Source organism: Meleagris gallopavo, chromosome 1 (genome assembly GCF_905368555.1).
Source record: "Meleagris gallopavo chromosome 1, MGAL_WU_HG_1.1, whole genome shotgun sequence".
In the NCBI taxonomy this organism is placed as follows: Eukaryota; Metazoa; Chordata; class Aves; order Galliformes; family Phasianidae; genus Meleagris; species Meleagris gallopavo.
This window is the reverse complement of record NC_139404.1, coordinates 74,509,215-74,527,275: the sequence shown is the minus strand read 5'-3', so window position 1 is coordinate 74,527,275 and position 18,061 is coordinate 74,509,215. Positions and strand designations below refer to the sequence as shown.

At 38.0% G+C, this 18,061-nt stretch overlaps 1 protein-coding gene across 9 annotated transcripts in view; it reads left to right on the top strand.

Moving 5' to 3' along the window:
- TEAD4 (TEA domain transcription factor 4) overlaps window positions 1–18,061 on the top strand; it is an 87,726-nt gene that overhangs the window by 31,584 nt on the left and 38,081 nt on the right. For 5 of the 9 annotated variants that reach the window (XM_085234490.1, XM_085234511.1, XM_085234465.1 and 2 more), the window contains 7 exons: window positions 4,936–5,000; window positions 5,851–5,913; window positions 9,821–9,955; window positions 10,712–10,755; window positions 12,642–12,697; window positions 13,473–13,600; window positions 14,827–15,000. In XM_085234490.1, coding sequence (XP_085090616.1) covers window positions 4,936–5,000; window positions 5,851–5,913; window positions 9,821–9,955; window positions 10,712–10,755; window positions 12,642–12,697; window positions 13,473–13,600; window positions 14,827–15,000 — 665 coding nt within the window. The remainder of the gene's footprint in view (window positions 1–4,935; window positions 5,001–5,850; window positions 5,914–9,820; window positions 9,956–10,711; window positions 10,756–12,641; window positions 12,698–13,472; window positions 13,601–14,826; window positions 15,001–18,061) is intronic. The other 4 variants (XM_085234498.1, XM_085234507.1, XM_085234514.1 and 1 more) reach the window with 3 other exon arrangements.

The following is an 18,061-nucleotide window of genomic DNA, read 5'->3' as shown; positions in this document are numbered from 1 at the left end:
ATCTTCTTTTCTTCTTCCTCTTCTCCAGACGTATATTTTCATACATCTTGCACGTTTCCTTTTGTACATACTCACCTCTCCTGTTCGTTTTTATTTTTGTTTATCTCTTCATACATCTCCTGCCTCTAGTGGCTATTGTCCTTTCTGAAATGTTTGAACAAAAGTGGCATAAGCTCCTCTGACTGAAGTTTTGGCATGTGATAGATTTCATCAATTTTGGAGATGGCTAGAATTAACATTGCACAGGGCTGTTCATGTCGTCCTCTTGCACAGACAGCCTTGCAGCTATTTACTATTGAAGAAGAGTAGTGTGTTGCCGGACTGCTTGGTTTATATAATTTCTTGACTTCGATATAATCACAACAATCCTAATCCTAGTCTGTAACTTTTATTATACCGAGTTAAGAATCCATTAAAGTTTAATTGTGCAAGGGTGACGTTAGCCAGTGCCTGGAGCTTTTCCATATGTTCAAGCTGTTTTATAGCCCAATTCGGATCCTTTAAAATTTGTCTGCTTAAAATTTTTCATATCCACTCCTTTCAATGCTAGTAATTCCTATCTCTTCCATTCATTCATTTCCCGTTGCCCCATAAAAGGTCCTTTTGATATATATACATTTCCCTTCTTGTTTCTTTGTGGATAAAACAAGATGTTCAAAACCTCTTTTCCACTCATTTCCCACATCTGAAGTATGTCGATTTGTCCCAAAATTCTGGGTAAGCCAATGTCTGTGGGATTTATGCATTTTGATACAATGGCTAAACACAGTCCCATGAACAGTGAAAAATCTGCAGCCTTTCTTATTTTTTGATAAGGGAATTTTAGAATATGTTGCAAGATCACTGAAAAAAAATCATTGATTTATATTTACAACTCCATTTTCAGTTGACATAAATACATTACCTGCAGATTTTCAAATGGAACATATATGGTTGCAATCATATATTCAACTAAGAAATCCGATCATGTCTCTTTACCAGACTTATCTAAGACCTCTCCTACCAGAGAGAAATATCCCTCACTTCACAATCATACCTTATTCACATCACTTTTTTGGCAGTACACACACACATTTGTGAAAAATTGTTGTCAAGGATGAAGTACAGAAAGTCAAATTCCATAAAAAATCTCTGACAAACAACTTGAGAACTCACTGTGAGTTGCAACCACTTCAGTTGAACCAGACATCAATGAATTTCCTTCACAAAGTAAGATCAAATATCCCACTGGTTTTCTGTTTTTGTTGCTCTCTCTTTTTTATTGTTTTAATAAAATATTAAAAATTAAAAATAAAGAATAATTAAAAATTTTAAATAAATTTTGTTACTTACATACTGTAACTATATATTATATTTTACAAGGCTGCTCAGAATGGAATGCCTCCTATTTTATTATGTTGGCCCATGATGTCCAAGGCGGATGTCGGTGGTATGGCTTTCCCAATAATATTCTGTTACATTTTGTTGCTGTCTGTCAGATAGCAGCAGAGCAGCAGCCTGACAAAATACTGTCTAACATAAAGGTGTGTCACTGAGTTCTTTCATGCAGGAAAAATGGCACCCACTGACATTCATGGCCCACTGACAGCTTGTTCACTGTTGATAGAGACCAAGCAGTGAATGTGAACATAGTGAGGTACTGGGTGGTACATTCAGCAGTGGCAACAGTGACAGTAGATCACCTCTGCTGGAGCAGGTTTTGACAAGTGAGGCATGCAGGTTCTTGTACATCACTGATGAAAATGCATAGCAAATAGTGATGAAAATGTTGTGAAATAATATTCTGTAGCTGAAAATTTGTTTTATTAAAGGGAGTTGTGTTCCTTGTATCTTCTGCAGTTTCCATGAAAATAAATAGGAGACATTATTTTCAGAGAAGCCCAAGATGTTTCCTATTCATTCAGTGCAGCCCACTGTCCAGCCCAAAGGTTGGACATCCATGGATTAAGATCTGTAAATGTAAAATGCTTTTCTGTCCCTTCCTGTGCTTTGGTTGTGTTTCACGAAGTGGTTTAACTGTAGTCAAGGATATTTACATTATTCTCTTTCTGAAACAGATTGTATTAGTAACTCAGCCAGTCCTTGCCTGAAAGATTCAATGGTAAATTTCTGGCATAGAATTCTTCCTTACATTCATTTTTTGCAGGGCTGAATTAACAAGGTTTTATAACAAAAACTTTTTTTTGTGTGTGTGTGTACGGAATATTAAACTCAATAGAAATTACATCTTTTTTCACTGCTTGCCTTCTTGATGTCTGTGATGTCCTAGCATACGTTCTCACCAAACATTTCTCATAGAAATGAAATGTTTTTTAACAGTTATAGATAAACTTCATGCAAGCAATTGTTTGCTTCTCATTTTATCCCTGCTCCATTCCTCAAACAGTTGCAGCCATATAGGATGTCTCACAGCCTTGTAAATCCCACTTCCGATTTTAATTGAGGTACTGTATCACTAGTGTGGCCACTAGAGATGTATCAGTTTGCAGAGCCTGCTCTTTCTGCCATGTTTCCTGCCTTGAACAAACCTACAGTTCAGATATATAACTATTGGTTTTGTTTCTGCTCTTTATTCCTCAATCACACGCTTGCTTCGAAGAACATAAGCAAATCTGGTTATCTGATCAGATTTGATACATGGAACCTGCATAGTCTGCCTCTTATCTAGATGTCCACTCCCAATTCTGTGGATTAATCTTTCTACATCTGTTTACTTCTGAAGTTGCCAGAAGCTCATCCTTCTCTGCATCTCTTCCACATTTATAAATCCTGGACCTCAGTCTTCTGCAGTTTCTTGCCCTCATTCCAAGCAATTTCAAGTTATTGCAAAACTTCATTTCATTACACTTTTCTTTCATGTTGCTGTTAATACCATTTCCCTCATTTGTCACTGACTGCCTTTTCTTTGCCTCCCTGCACTGTCCTCTCATTCTCTCACATTGAAAATAAAGCTATTTATTCTCTTGGCTCTGAAAGCTCTAGTCTCCCTGTGTCATCTCTTAAAATTGAGATGTAAAACCTTCTAACTGTCTTCAGCCTGCAATGACTACTTGTTCTGTATTCAGATGTGGATTTTTTTCATTTCTTCCAGGCAGTACTCTACCTTCTTCCCACGATCTTTCAAAAAACTAAGCATCTTTCTTTTTTTTTTTTTTTTTGGCCTGTCACCCAGAACCTGAAAGTGTTTTAATTCACTGTATCATTTCACACCGCTAAATTTCATGTAACTATTTTTGCTTATTTTCTTGTACTTCGAATCACAGAATGACGGAATCATTATTTAAATTAGAAGATATCTCTTGAGAGATTCTTCTACTACAGCAAATTTCTCAGGACAGTGTCCAGTTGGGTTTTGAGTATCTTCGAGGATGGAGACAGTCTCTCTGAGCAACCTGCTTTGGTGTTACCAATTACTCTCACCATAAAACAAAGGTTTTTTTTATCTTATGTTCAGATAGAATTTCATGCATTTCATTTTGTGCTCACTGTCTTGTCCTGTTACTGGGCAGTATTGAAAGGGGAGTGTGTCCCTCTTCTTCTTTCCCACCTGTCAGGCATTTCTATTCAATGATAAAATTACCCCTGAGTCTTGTCTGTCTTGTGTAAAGATGCTTCAGTGCTTTAACCATTTTTTGTGAACCTTTGCTGAACTCACTCTAGTATGTCTATGTCTTTCTTGTGCTGGACATAATAATCCAAATCATGTAAGCAGTGCTGAGAAAGGGGGAATAAGTGGATCACCTCCATTGACCTGCTGACAATGCACTTCCTAACATAGCCTTGAGAAATGTGCTCTTACAGCCTTCTCAGCTGTAAGAGCACATTTCTACCTCACATTCAGTTTGGTGTCAACTGGGACACCCAGGTCCTTTTCTTCAAAGCAGCTTTCCAGATCATCCATTCCCAGCATATACTGATAGGTGGATGGTTAAACTGGATGATCTTGTAGGTCTTTTCCAACCTTGGTGATTCTACGATTTTATGATGCAGGGATTACTTTTTCCCTTGGTGTAGAAATTTACATTTCCCTTTGTTGAACTTCAGGATATTCCTGTTGACCCATACCTTCAGTCTGTCAATAGCTGTCTGAATGTCAACTCAGCCATTTGTTTTATCAACCAATCTCACAAGTTTTGTATCATCTGCACTTTCTGAGAGTGCATTCTGTCCTGTTGTCCAGGTCATTAAAGATGATGTTGAACAATGTCAGCCCCAGTACATCTCTAGAGACTTTGCTTTAATGGGACTTGATGCCACTGTTCAAAATCTTCTGGGCCCAATTGTAGAGTTTCTAGTTCACCTCCTTCAACTTACCTATGCTTCCTCAGCTTGTCAATAAAGATATTATGGAAAATAGGGTCAAATGCCTTACTAAAGTAAAGTACACAATCTCTACAGCTCTCCAGTCATCCAATAAGCTAGTGATCTTGTAGAAGCTATCAGGTTGGATTACAATGATTTGCCATTTGTAAATCCATGTGAACTTCTTCCAACCTCATTCTTGTCCTTTGTATGTCTGAAAATTGGTTCTAGTATTAGATGCTTCATCACTTCTAGGTACTGAAGTGGCTGACTGGCCTGTTGTTTCCCGTTTATTCCTTCTTAGCTTTCTGAATGATTGAAAGTGTGTGGCTTTCTTTTTACTTTTCTGTTTCTAGTGGTGATTTTGATCCATGTCTACAGCTTCTACATGCAGTGGTAGTAAAAGTATTAAGAAAAACGTTTGATTCTACTTTCTTATTGATAATTTTAAGCTAAATAGATGCAAGGTGAGAGGCAGAATTTGTAGCCGGAAGTTCAGCTCCTAAAACTCAGACCTCTACCATGCGAATTAATCAGTACATTTCTAAAATCACCACACTGCCAATCGTTATAGATAGAACTGTTTTTAAAAAAAATCTCTAAATTTGCATTTGCATTCTTTCCCTATTTCAGGCCGAAATGAGCTGATTGCCCGTTATATTAAGTTGAGAACAGGGAAAACACGCACAAGGAAACAGGTAAGTGTAAGGTATTCCACTTAAACTTTAGGTGCTTAGGACCGCTATGCATGCTGTGAGGACATAAAAGAAATTCCTTGCTACTCACTTGCTATTGGTTTCTAGCTTTCCTAGAAAGAGGTTACTTTTTAATAAGAATGGTAGGAAGTCAGAAGAATTTTATAAAATGACTATAGTACTTAAATCTCTCATCCACCTAATGACACACAATTTTTCTGCTGTTAAATAGTGTGGGCTTTTATTTGTTTTGTTTACTAATGAACATTTTAGCTAACATAAATTACAGGGTTTTCTTCAGAACAGACATACAGACAGCAATGGTGATTTTGAAAACACATGGCAGGTGGTATGAAAAATACATCTCTGTGATTTGGGAATGACAATACAGCCTATTCTGGACAAAGCCCTAGCAAACCTGGACATACTTTGGGTAGAGGACTGAAAGGACTGGATTCCTTCCAACCTAATTTTTTCTATGATGCATTTCAGCTCAGATTCTGAAGTTCTAAGAGTCAATATATGGTGGCTGAGGTCATATAACATTTTCCCAAGGGTAGGGCAAGATAGAAAGAGGTCAAAACTCTCAATCCTCAGGTTTATGGGTGCGTTCTTCAGTTTCGCAGAAGATCTCTGGCTTTATAAAACCACTTGAATGGTAAAAGACCTTCATTGGCCTGTCTCTGTTGATCCTCCACTTCACTTAATCACAGTTACTTTTAGCCACAACTCCTCTCCACCCATCAACTGAAATAACTCCCTATTGCACAAGGTGCCTAAAGTAAACTTTACTTCTGCAAGCAGCTACCAAATACTTATCAGGATTGAAGATTAATTTTGTCTTTCAATGCAGGTATCTAGTCACATCCAGGTCCTGGCAAGGCGGAAAGCCAGAGAGATCCAAGCCAAGCTCAAGGTACAATGGATATCCTTTATCATATCATATATTCCTTGAGTCTTCTGTTCTTTCATCCTCTCTGTCTTAGAAAAGCTGGGGAGAAGAAGAAAAAAAAAAGAAAAAAAAAAGTGAGATTAGCCACTTGTATGGGAACTGCTGAATCATGGCCTGAACCTCTGATTGATCACCTGAGGCGAGCAATAAATCAGCCTTGGGAGCACAGGTGAAGGCAATTCACCTGTGCTGCCGGAAGGGGTGGAGCTTGGCTCCACATCTTGTAGACCCCATTTAAGAGCTTCCCAGTGGGGAAGAATCTCTTTCTGGAGATTCCTCTTTTTGGAGTTTTTCAGTGAGCCCAGGACGAGGGTAAGTATTCTTTTCGGTGTAATAACCTGCCTAACCAAGCTCTCTTGTATGTTTCTTAATTATAACACTTGTATATTCATTGATTACATACCACTGAACTTTGGTAAACTGGGAAGATAATGCTACTTTCCAGGAAGTGCTGTCCAAACACTTGTATTGTTGGAGTTCTGTGACATCTAAGGCAATTCTATTTAAGGAATAAAGAAACAGTAAGTTTTGTTTTAATGTGTCAGATTTCTACTTCTGCTTTATACTGCTGTCTATCAAGTTTGAGCCTCTCTGGGACTTGAGGGCATGGGAAATGTGTTCAACTGAGGAGGTGGAGCTTATTCTTACAAATTTTGACCTGTAATCATTCCCCAGTGTTTTCTGTGCCTTGGCAAGGGTAACTTTACAGGTACTGGTGCACTAGTTCTACTTGTGGTTGTGCCTGGGAAAGGATCTGAGTTAGTATAACCACTGGAAGGAAGCTGCAAAACCACCTGTCATCTTCTCAAGTAAAGCGGTACCAGCTGAACAGACTTTGCACTCTGATTAATTCAGACCTGATTTAAAGAGTCCTGGGCTTATCTTCCTCTTTAATAGAAGAAAAATGGTTGACTTCTGTCTAGCTGCATAAGTAAATCTGTGTTTTCCTTTCTATAGTCCTTGTTATAAATCATTGAGACAGCCAAGGAAGGAAGATTCATGCTGGCCTTCCTGATTTGATGTGGCAGTAAGTGATCTGAAGAGAAGCACATTTGCTTCTCTGATTTTTCATGCTTCAGATGACAATGAGGTTCTTGATATCTCAGTCCAGTCGTAAGACTGGGATGATCAATTCTATCTGAGAATAACATTCCTGATAGTCATGACTATCAAGTAAACAGCTGTTAGTATGTGATTCCTCTTCACTGTCTGGACAGCTTCTTGCTGGGCTACACTCACTCACTGTGAGTGACACTGGCACTTAGTGCTGCAGTGTACGCATCTCTAGCATGAGCAGTGATTACTTCTAATTGTCATGAATGCACACTATCCTCCTTCCACCACCAGTTCCAGATCAATTTTACAAACTGGTGTTGTGTCTATAATTTGCCTGTTGTGTTTCCAGGTGTTCTGATAACAAGAAGAAACCACAAATTACAATTAATTCTGTGCTTCTAGGTAGTGCTGCCTAAGTTTTAAGACTGTGGTACTGTTCAGTGGAGAGGCAAGTTAAAGTGAGCAGGAAACAACAGCCCAGGTTGTTAAAGATTTACTGCTGCGTGTATCTGTAACCTTGATTCCATCATTTGTATGTCACAGCTCTGGGATTTGGCATGATTGAAAAGCCAGTCAGATAAGCCTGTTTGCACTTAGCATTTAAGGCTGGCAGTCTTCGTTCTCAGGGAATGAAGGTGTTTTCAGGGAGCAGCATGGAGCCATTGCTTATTCTCCTTTTACACTACCTCTGTCATGCTGAGAGCTCTCCCATCTACATTCAGTGAACTGTTCACCAGTACCAGAGTGTTTCTTTTTGCCTGCAGAGGCAAGTCTGTAGCACTACTTCAACTCATTCACTTCTTTGCTTTCTCTAGTCATTTTTGTAAAAAAAAAAAAAAAAAAAAAAAAAAAAAAAATCACAAAAGCTACTTCCCTTCTTCCAATTTTGGCTGATAGCTGAGTGTTCTTCCATCACTGTTCATTTTTCATTCTGAGTATACTTTCTCATACTTACATAGTAGGGATCTGAGCATCTACATACTGACTTTTCAAAGCAATTAGTCTAATACTAATTTCTTCCACACAAATTGAGGTCTCTTCTTTAAATGTGCACTGTGTCTTTTGTAGATAGATGTGGGGAAGTAGGGTAAAAGATCAAAGAAAACTCTGTTCTCAGATGTCAGTTAGTTTTCTATGTCCTGGGTGGCTAATAGATACTGTACTAAAGAAAAAGAAAAGAAATTTGTGTTTTTGTTATTATTTATTCCAATGCATTTTGAGAGGAATAAAACAAAAGAAAAAAAACTGCAAGTGTTTGGTTAAAAAAAACTTTTTTTCTTTTGTACTGGAAATACAGATACAAATGAATACAGAACTGTTAGCTGAAAAAGAATAGAGATGTCTCTACCAAAAACATGCTGTTTTCCAACATTCTGTCAGGCATTTAAACAAAGCAGAAAAAACAAAACAAGACTTTGGTAGATAAAAGCTTTTCCCTTCTTAATTGCCTTATTATAATTAAACTTTCTTAAAAAAATCCACAAGTAATTTTAGTTCTTCCCCCGACAACACAGGTAGACAAATATGACTTTTCCAGTGAAAAGGTAAGGAGAGCTAAAGGTAGCCTTAAAATGTTGCAGGTAATCTCTGAAGTATCATTTACACTGTAGTCTGAAAAAATTTTCTCTTAGCTTTAGAGAAACTTAGAAATTCAGTCAGTTATTAAAATGCTTCCCTTCCATGCACTTGAATGATACAGAAGTCACAGATACAAAAAAAACAAAAACAAAAACAAAAAACAAAAAAAACCAAACAACAACAAACAAACCCATAAGTTATGCTCATTCCTCCATTTCATTTCAAAGCTATCATTCTTGAGCTTTTGTTTTGCTACCTCAAAACAAATTTTTATATTATATCCATCAATATCCCTGTGATTTGACCTTTAGAAAACCTTAGAGGGGAGGGGATAGCGAGAGTGGAGACCCAAGAGCGAGAACTTGGTGCAGTTACTAAAATAAATGAGCTCGTGTCTTTGAGAATTCCTGAAGAGAACAAGAATGTCTTTCAGCAGCTTCTCCAAGCCATGAATTCACCTCTGGCATTGCCATTGTAATTATGATGTCACAGATAAAAGCAGAATGTCTAAAGAATAAAGATTACTTTTATGGGACTGTGGTACGAAAGGAAGAATATGTGGAAGTACTTACAGTTGTCCATTTATTTCTTTGACTTCTTTGTAGAAGAATCAAAGAATGCTCTTTGTTTTCAACATACATCAGCTCCCTTTTTTGTTGCAACTCCACAGTCTTGCTAAAATACAAAACAATGTTCATGCATATGTTCTTGCCCTAGGATTTCTTGTTTCCCCAAGGATAATTGTTGCCAGGGATGATCAATACTACCTGAGAATAACATTCCTGATCTGAGATAGTCTTTTTACAATGATGATGACAAGCTCAGTTTGTGTTGACAATGAGCTTGTTTTTAGAATTCTATTGAGAATCAAGGGTCTTTCCATTAACTATCCTTACCAGTAATTTAAACGGGAGTGAATTAGAGTCCTAATTTCCATGGGAAAACATTTTAGCTGTGGGGTTTAAGAACCTTCAGACAGAAAGGAGAAGCACTTAGTCTCTAAACAAATGATCCCATACTTACTTTCAGGAAGTAAGATTAGCTACATCTGAAGGTATAGTAATGATTAAGAGTCCTAAGCTTTGAAGAGTTCTTAAGATATTAATTGGTGAGTCTGCTGCTCAGGTTTTCAGAGATGCTTGTTCCCTATGAAGGAGCTGGTGAGAATCCATTAGATCAGGCAACATATTTATTATTATAATTGTTCTGTCTTTTCTCTTTCTACTCTTACCCATAGGATCAGACAGCTAAAGATAAAGCTATGCAGAGTATGGCTACAATGTCATCTGCCCAGATTATCTCTGCAACTCCCTTCCATAGTAAAATGGCCTTGCCAGGTCTCCCACGATCAGCCTATCCTGCTGTTTCAGGGGTGAGTGAACCCATGTGTTAGAGTTGAGCTAATGACACTTGAATCTTTAGAGTGTCAAGAGCTCCCAAAAGGTGTTTTCTTTGTACAGCAAATGTTTAATATGGCTTCAACACTGTCTGATTCTTTGGTCACATTGATATAAAACAGTGGTGTTTCATTATATGCTTTTCTAAAAATGACACAAGTGAGAGAACAATCATATCCTTAGGATTTTCAGCTGCCTGAAATATTTTAAGGTGTCTGTATCCTTTTTTTCAGTCCACAGAGCAGTTTGGACCTGATCCTGACCCTTTGTCAAACTCATTATTCCCATGCTCATCCTGTGTGCTTAGATCACAAATTGATAGCTCTTACACACAACTTTTAACACAAAGGGCCTGTCAGCATTCCCTGTCCTTTATGTTGAGCCTAGTGAGATTTGATCACCATTGATTTCTCCCAAAATACTTCTGTGGAGTTCTGGAAAAAAGTGGCCCATTGAAGAGGGGGAGCATTTCTAAAGCTTTGGAGACAGGTGCAAGAATGCATACATGCTATTTTACATTTAAAAATACTATTGTGTCATTTGCTTTTACTACTATTACTGTGTAGAAAATATTCTCCAAGGATTAAACCAGGAAAGCAGAAAGAGAAACTGCAGCTTAATCATACCTTTAAGTCTGAGCTTGCAGTTTTTTCTTCAGACAGGGGCAAGTCTGGCTTTTTTTCCTCAATATTAAGAGTAATCACCTTTACCTCTGTGTTGTTTTCTTGCAGTTTTGGCAAGGAGCTTTGCCAAGCCAAGCTGGATCTTTGCAAGAGTGAGTATTCCTTTGTCTGAACAGGTGCTTCCTATGTGTTCCTTGAGGAATGACATTAGCTATTTCAAGATTTTTGAAATGTTAATGTAATCCTTGTTCTTAGACAGATTCCCTGACTGTGGATCTGAGACCTAAGGACTGACATTCTTCTAAGGCTGAAGATAAATTTAGAGTCGCAAGGCATTCTTAAATGAATAAAATCCCATGCCTTCATATGGTATCTTTAGTATGGATTGCATCCCTTTAACGTGCCCCACAACTCAGACAGCCTAATGTGGGTTATTTTAATGTGTGCCCTGGTGGGCACACAAACAGATAAATATATAATTGCATATACATGCAAATATACACTGGCCCCCACAAAAGAACACAGACTTAGCACTCATAAATACAAACAGCACCAACAACCTCATTCTGTATCCCTCTCTGGATGATGTTGGTGAAGGTGTGTTAAGGGAATATAAACACACTGTGTATCCATCCAGTGTCTGGGTTTGTGCACTCTATCTAGTAGCTATCCCTGGATCCACTGTCTCCCCCTTTGCAGCACCTCAGCACCTGAACTCTTGAGGCTGCAGTTTCACTCTATTTGCTGGTGTAGGTCCCTCACGCACGCAGATAAATGCACGTGCATGTGAACACAGGGAATATTTTTGGTAGCTGAGATATATAACTAAGATATATAGTCCACCCAGTAGATGGTCCTGGATCTTCACCCTTCCCCAGTTTGCCACCCACAAAGATAAACACATACAAACCTGGCTTTCAGTCACTCTTCAGACTTCACAGTCTTTATGTCAGTTGGTCTGGATCTCTTTGCCCAACTCAAATTAGCCTCCTCAAGGTGCCTCGCCCCTGAAGACATACAGCTGGCTCCGAAGTCATCTATTTGCTGGCTAGTCTAGCTTGATATTCAATAGTGAGCACTCTCTTAATTGCTGTAGTTTCTGACACTACAGAAACATGGGCCCCTGTAACCCATAAGTTGGTCCTGTGAATGGCACTTAGACCTCCACAGGCACTACAGAATACTACAGATAAGGAGAGACCCTTATCCAGGAAATTAATTAGAACTAGAACTTAATATGAAGACAGTACAGACTGTAATGGTAATGTGCAGGACATGGGCAGATAAATGTACTAATCTTTTAATATGCAACATGTATCTTTTATCCCTGTACTTACCCTAAATGTAGACAAAATAAATCTTTTGCAATTGCCAAATGCTCTTTCATTTTATCTCAATGTGTCCCATACCATCTAGACATGAGTCCCTTCAGTTTGTAAGGTAGTTGATTTGTAAACCCCAACTGACTTGCTGAGTTGGATTCCTACCTAGCTAATGAGGCTGGTGGCTCCCTGACAACCTGGATTGATCAAATCAGGGATTTTATTTCTATGACTCTATTATTGGGGTTCCCCCTTTCTCAGTGCAGAGACAAGAGGTTGGCTGATGGTTCTCCAGTAATGGCCCTGGATGTAGCTATGTCAGAATATTATTTAGGTCACTCTGCCTTCTCTTGTTCCACTGTGCTATCTTAAGTGTGTGGAGACAAACTTTTTATTACGTAACCTAGCAGGATATGTTCTGTGAGGAAATTTAAGACAACTTAAGGACAAGTGGCTTGAAGGATTATACTTTTCACTCCAGCTATGTGTTCTTGCTCTCTTCTTGTTCTGTTGCTGGTGTTTGTAAGGCAGGTCAGGGAACAGAAACTATAAGCTGTCTTGTGGGGAAAAGTGGTTCATAGAATACTGGAAGCTGTTCTGGGAGAAATGAAAAGTGTTTATTTAAATCACCTAATCTGTACAAACTGTTGATCAAATGTATTTTCCTTTTCCTCTTCCCTCCTTCTCTCCCTCAACTATCTTTGCATACTCTATAGTGTGAAACCTTTTTCTCAACAACCCTATGTTCTACAGCCTTCACTGCCATTACCTGGTAAGAAATACAGTTACTTCTTTCAAATTATGTGTTAACTTCAAATATAGCTAACACTTAAGTTATTTTTAAAAGGATTTTTGCCTACTGAAACATTCCAGCAGATACAAAATTAATTTCATATAGTTTCCCTTTATTTTTAGTAATTATTTTTAGTTTACATCCTTATATCAAAGAGCTCAAACAGTTTATTTTAAAAAAAAACAAACAAAACAACATTTAGTCCTTATCTTTGTTGTTTGTTTTGGGGTTTCTTTTCCTCCTAATTGGGAATGAAAATCAAGTTTATATTTATCTGTTGTTCTTCCACCATGCTGTTTGCATTAGAACATTGTATTCCATCGTAACAGTTGCCTTTCCAATTCCTCATTAAGTGGAATAATAAATGTATTTTCTTCTCAGTTTCCCCACTTTGAGGAGTTGATTAATCATGTTGATGGTGATGCTTCATTCTCTGATACTAAGCCAACTTATTTCACTGCTCACTTAGGGAATTCCAGGTCTTCTTAAAGTCGCATGTTTTCTGTGAAGTCAAAACCGGGTAGGTTATCTTCTTCATCAGCTGGTACAACTCCAACAGTTGCTGGCTTAGCAGAATGTGACTGAGAAGCCATTTACAGCACAGGTGGAGTGAGAAACATATGAATGGTATTTTGCATGATGAGTGAAGTTAGAAGAAAATGTTATAAGTGAGATTTGACAACAGGATCTTTATTGGAGAGCTATTACAACTTACCTGTTTCTAAATTTTGGTATATAAATCTTGTATGATTAGGATTTGACTCTCCCACTGGCCTCCCACCTTCATCATCAGGACCAGCTTGGCAAGGACGAAGGGTTGCTAGCTCCAAACTTTGGATGTTAGAGTTCTCAGCGTTCTTGGAACAGCAAGATCAAGACACGGTAAGATACACTTTTGATTTCCACTCCTCATTTATCTTTGGCATTCAGGTAGCTCCTGCTCATTGTGAATATATGCTATATGTGTATGAAAATACTTGCTTCTTTTCTCTACTGAGAATAGGAAGGCACCTTTGGGAAACAAAGAACCCAGTTAAAACAGATCCTTTTCTTAAAGGACAGAATTGCTTACAGCAGTATAGCCAGTTACGTGCCATGTCCTTCTGGCCTCCCTTTCCAGGGTCATGAGACAGTGGTACAGTCCCTGTAGGGCTATTCTAGCTACCCTGTTCAGCCTAGGAGGATAGATCCAGAATCAAGTGATGGTTAGATCATGTGGAGCCACATAATCTCTCTTATGTGCTGAGAACTTAAATTTGGGGCCAACTGGGCCAAATTTGCATCCGTGTGTTTCTATGGAAACATATATAAAATAGGAGAAATAAGACTTGCCTGTCTCACCAAAGCCTTGTGACACTGCATCTTGAGAAATACACTGGCGATGAGCCAGTTACACTTCCTTTCTCTGAGACAAGAAAACTGCAGTTCAAAAAAGAGTTGCATTTGGCTGACACCTTGCTGTGGTAATTCAGGTAGTTCTTCTCAGGATAAGGAGCTTTGATGTTCATTGGCTGAGTGACTCGTGACAGGTAACATTCTGCATCTCAGGTAATTCCAGACTGTTTAGTAGCAGCTACACAAGGCACTGATTTAGAAGTGAATTTAGGGGGAAAAAACACAGAACTACTTCAGAAGAAGCAAGAAGCTGGATGTATTCTTAAGAAATTAAAAACAGCATGAGCTGGTATTAGCAGAGATCTTTCAGCTAATACTTCTGCTATATTAGAAAGTGCTATCAAATTTTAAGAAAATTCCTGTAGTCAGGCTTTTTTGGCTGTTTTCTTCTGGATTAAGATGACAGAGCATCTACTGTCACAGTGATTTGTAGAGTGCGGGTACAGACCTTTCCATTTAATCATTCATACCATCTTCAGAACCCAGCCCTCCGTGCACTGTTAATGCTCTCTGCATCAACTGATTAAAAACTGTATGTTTTCTGGGCTTGAAGATCTTTTGAAGTGGTCTTATGAGCTTATGAGCTTTTTGGATTTCTTTGGTAGGATGGACCCACCCAGTTTGCGAAAACATCAGCTTTTCTCCCATGAAAAGCTGTATATTCAGAATATACTGAAAAACTTCCTAATCCCTTGTTTTTCGTGTTCTTGCAGTATAACAAACACCTGTTTGTGCACATCGAGCATTCAAATCCCAGCTACAGTGATCCCTACCTTGAGGCAGTGGATATCCGACAGATCTATGACAAGTTCCCTGAGAAAAAAGGGGGCCTGAAAGAACTGTTTGAAAGGGGGCCAGCAAATGCCTTCTTCCTTGTCAAATTCTGGGTAAGGAATGGACTCTTTGTAAGGTATCCATTTGCTATGAAGTTCTTTAAAAGCAGTGGCCTCACTAACTGTTAGATGACAGCTTGAAGACCTCTCAAAAAATTCTCACTGAGCAGAAGACTGAATACAGTCACAACTCTCTCTGAGTTCTTTCCCTAATTGTACAAGGTCCTAATTCTACCCTGGAGTAAGACATACTTTTCATGGTGTCATCTGTACAGTTCTTTTTGACTAGGTCTGTGGAGTATGTTTGGTAATGGTGACTGGTACACTTTGAATTATTTATTTATATACATAAGAAGAATTCATAGAAAATTCTTCTTTGTGTACATGTGTTTGGTGCTGAGTAAATTCTCAGTCAAAGGCAATGGCAACATTTTTCTGTCTCGTCTATCTCACTAGCTGCACTTTGTGCTAAGCAAGTACCAATGATGAACAGGTATGCATTGACTACAGGGACAATAATAGACAAAAGATAAGAGAGAGATATTATGAAATTGTATTATGTTGCTGATATTTTACTGAATTTACTTCTGGTACGTTGGCAGAAATCAGTTTGGCAAAAACTTTCTTAATTTAGCCTGGATAGGATTTTCATGAATTAACTTAAATTTGCAAAAACTGTGCCATTGTACTTTAGCATACAAACAAAATAGTTACAATGATGACAGTTATCATAGGTATTGCGTGGTTAAAAATAATAAGAGCTTGAAGCAGATGCATGATAGATGGTTGAAGGCATGTGTAATGGGATTTGGAGCTTTTCACCTTGTGTTACAGCTTACACTTCAACCCCAGGTCAGGAGCAAGATAATGAAAAATGAGCTTCCATATCTTGTACTTTGTGCAAACTGACATTAGAAATATTCTTAACTAGTGCCTTCAGAAGAAAGAAGAATTAATTTATGTGTCTTGAGTTGTGGCTTCCCAGCTGTCTCAAGCCTAACCTTTCCAGAACTGAGTTGGAGAATGCTGGCTAGGAGTTTGCTGTTCAATGTCTGATGCTTAGAGCACTAGTTGTCAGCAGTTCTTGCAGACGTAGTTTTACTACCCCATACTGTGTACTACTAAACTTGATCCCTAAAAGAATTAGCCTCTGTTAGAGTACTACTAAACCTGCTTGAGAAAATTAAAACAGAAATTGAAATACCAGCCCTGACTGCCCATGAATGAAAGATATTAGAGAGCATCACCTTGCTGGGAGGGGTTTCCTTTGACAAACTACTTTGTGTAGTAATTTCTCTAAGAACTGTTTGAGAAAGAAAACAGAAGTCTGATGTGACAAAGGAAGGGGGAAAAAAAAGAGGGGTGACTTTTGAGGAAAAAGTCCTTGGAAAAGCAGGATTTGCAACACGCAGTTGCTTTGTTCTATAGAGATTCTAAACAAATGTTCATGCCAAGGTGAAGTATACTGTCTCCTTAGTGGAATCACACTGAAGTGCTTTAGAAGTTTCAGGAACAAAACCAGAAAGTTTAGAGGGAGGTGTTAACCAGAGAGATTATAACACTTCAAAATCCTTAAGGGAAGAAAAATCATAGTGAACTTGTGATCTAGTGCAATTGTGATTTTATTTATCTAAACTGACAGCATGCTGTTTTTGTGCTTTGTCTTTGGGGACTTTGTCTGTATAATAAGAGAGAGGTAAATGTGGCCTATGTACCATGTCATATCAACCTAAGTTAGGCTTGTAAGGATTTACACGGTGAAATGTCATTTCATGTTGCTGTCACAGGGCCCACGTAATTTATCTGGTTTTCAAAGAGCGTCAACTCACTGAAGTTTGATTTTCATAAGGAGATGTGCCACAGGACTTGAAAAATCTTTGCTCCAGAGCCAGTGATACTATGCACGATGTCTTGGGGTTCACTTCACAAAATGATGTTCTGGGGCATCATTTAATATTTTGACTTTCCCTTTTTTTTCTTTTCTTTGGATGCTCTTTCATTGTTGAATTCCTGACTGGAGTTTACATCCAGTTTTGTTGATGGAAATATTGACAACTGCTTATTAGAAGCGAGATAAGTTAACAAGTGAAGTCACTGATTGAGTGGAAGCCACTAAGACATGTATGAAGTAAATCATTCAGTTTTTTATTTGTTTCTCAATGTAGGCTGTAGGAGTTGAAAGCGTGACTTCTGCTGGTAGTGTTCTGGAGGAGAAAGTTGGGGCATTAATATGATTTGTATTGTGTACGAGGTACACATAGGTGTACTCTACGTTGTTCCTTTTGTAAGATTTCAGCTAGGATCTCCAGGTCAGGTTAACATAACAGAACTAGTTTAAATAAATAAACTTTACTTCTGAAAATCTGTGGCAATTTCTGTTTCTTGAGGAAAACTCCAGCACTTTTTCTTGAAAGATTTATAATTCAACATGCTTCAAATGTTGTGGTAGTGCAGTCTTTATATAAAGTTTGTGAGCCATGCCTATAATTCAACATGGTACATTTGTCTTAGAAATCCTGAGTTTGATGCAATAGACCTGTGTAATCAAACTCCACTCAACAGGAGAGATCAGATAACATAAAGCAGCAAAATCTGGAAATTCTACAGTATGTTATATTGATATTTCCAAATACAGACTTAAGTAGGCTTGACTAAATGCTTTACAGATTCTGGATAAGAGTTGTCACACTCAATCCCAGGCCAAAACAAACACTTTTAACAGATCAAGCAATGTGGTTTTAAAAAGTTTTTCAGAAGAAAACTGAATTTCAGCTGAGATTTTCATATCTCCCTGCATTTTTACATCTCTACATATGGCTAGGGTGTTTTATTACTTGATCACTCTGTTCAACTGTACCAAGTATACTAACTAAAGATGTGTTGGATAAAATAATTTCTATGCTATTGGATTTGTAGTGTTGTTTTTTAAGGTGAAATTGTTATTCAAAAGCAAACTGCTGATAATCTTCTTGTGTGGGTAGGTAAATACTTGAAGGTTTCTTTGAGACACGAATATATGACATTTCAGAGGTTAACATTAAAAAAAAAAAATCATTAAGACATTGAATAAGTTGTTTTTATATCTATATAGTTTTAGACTTGAAGAACCTGAGTT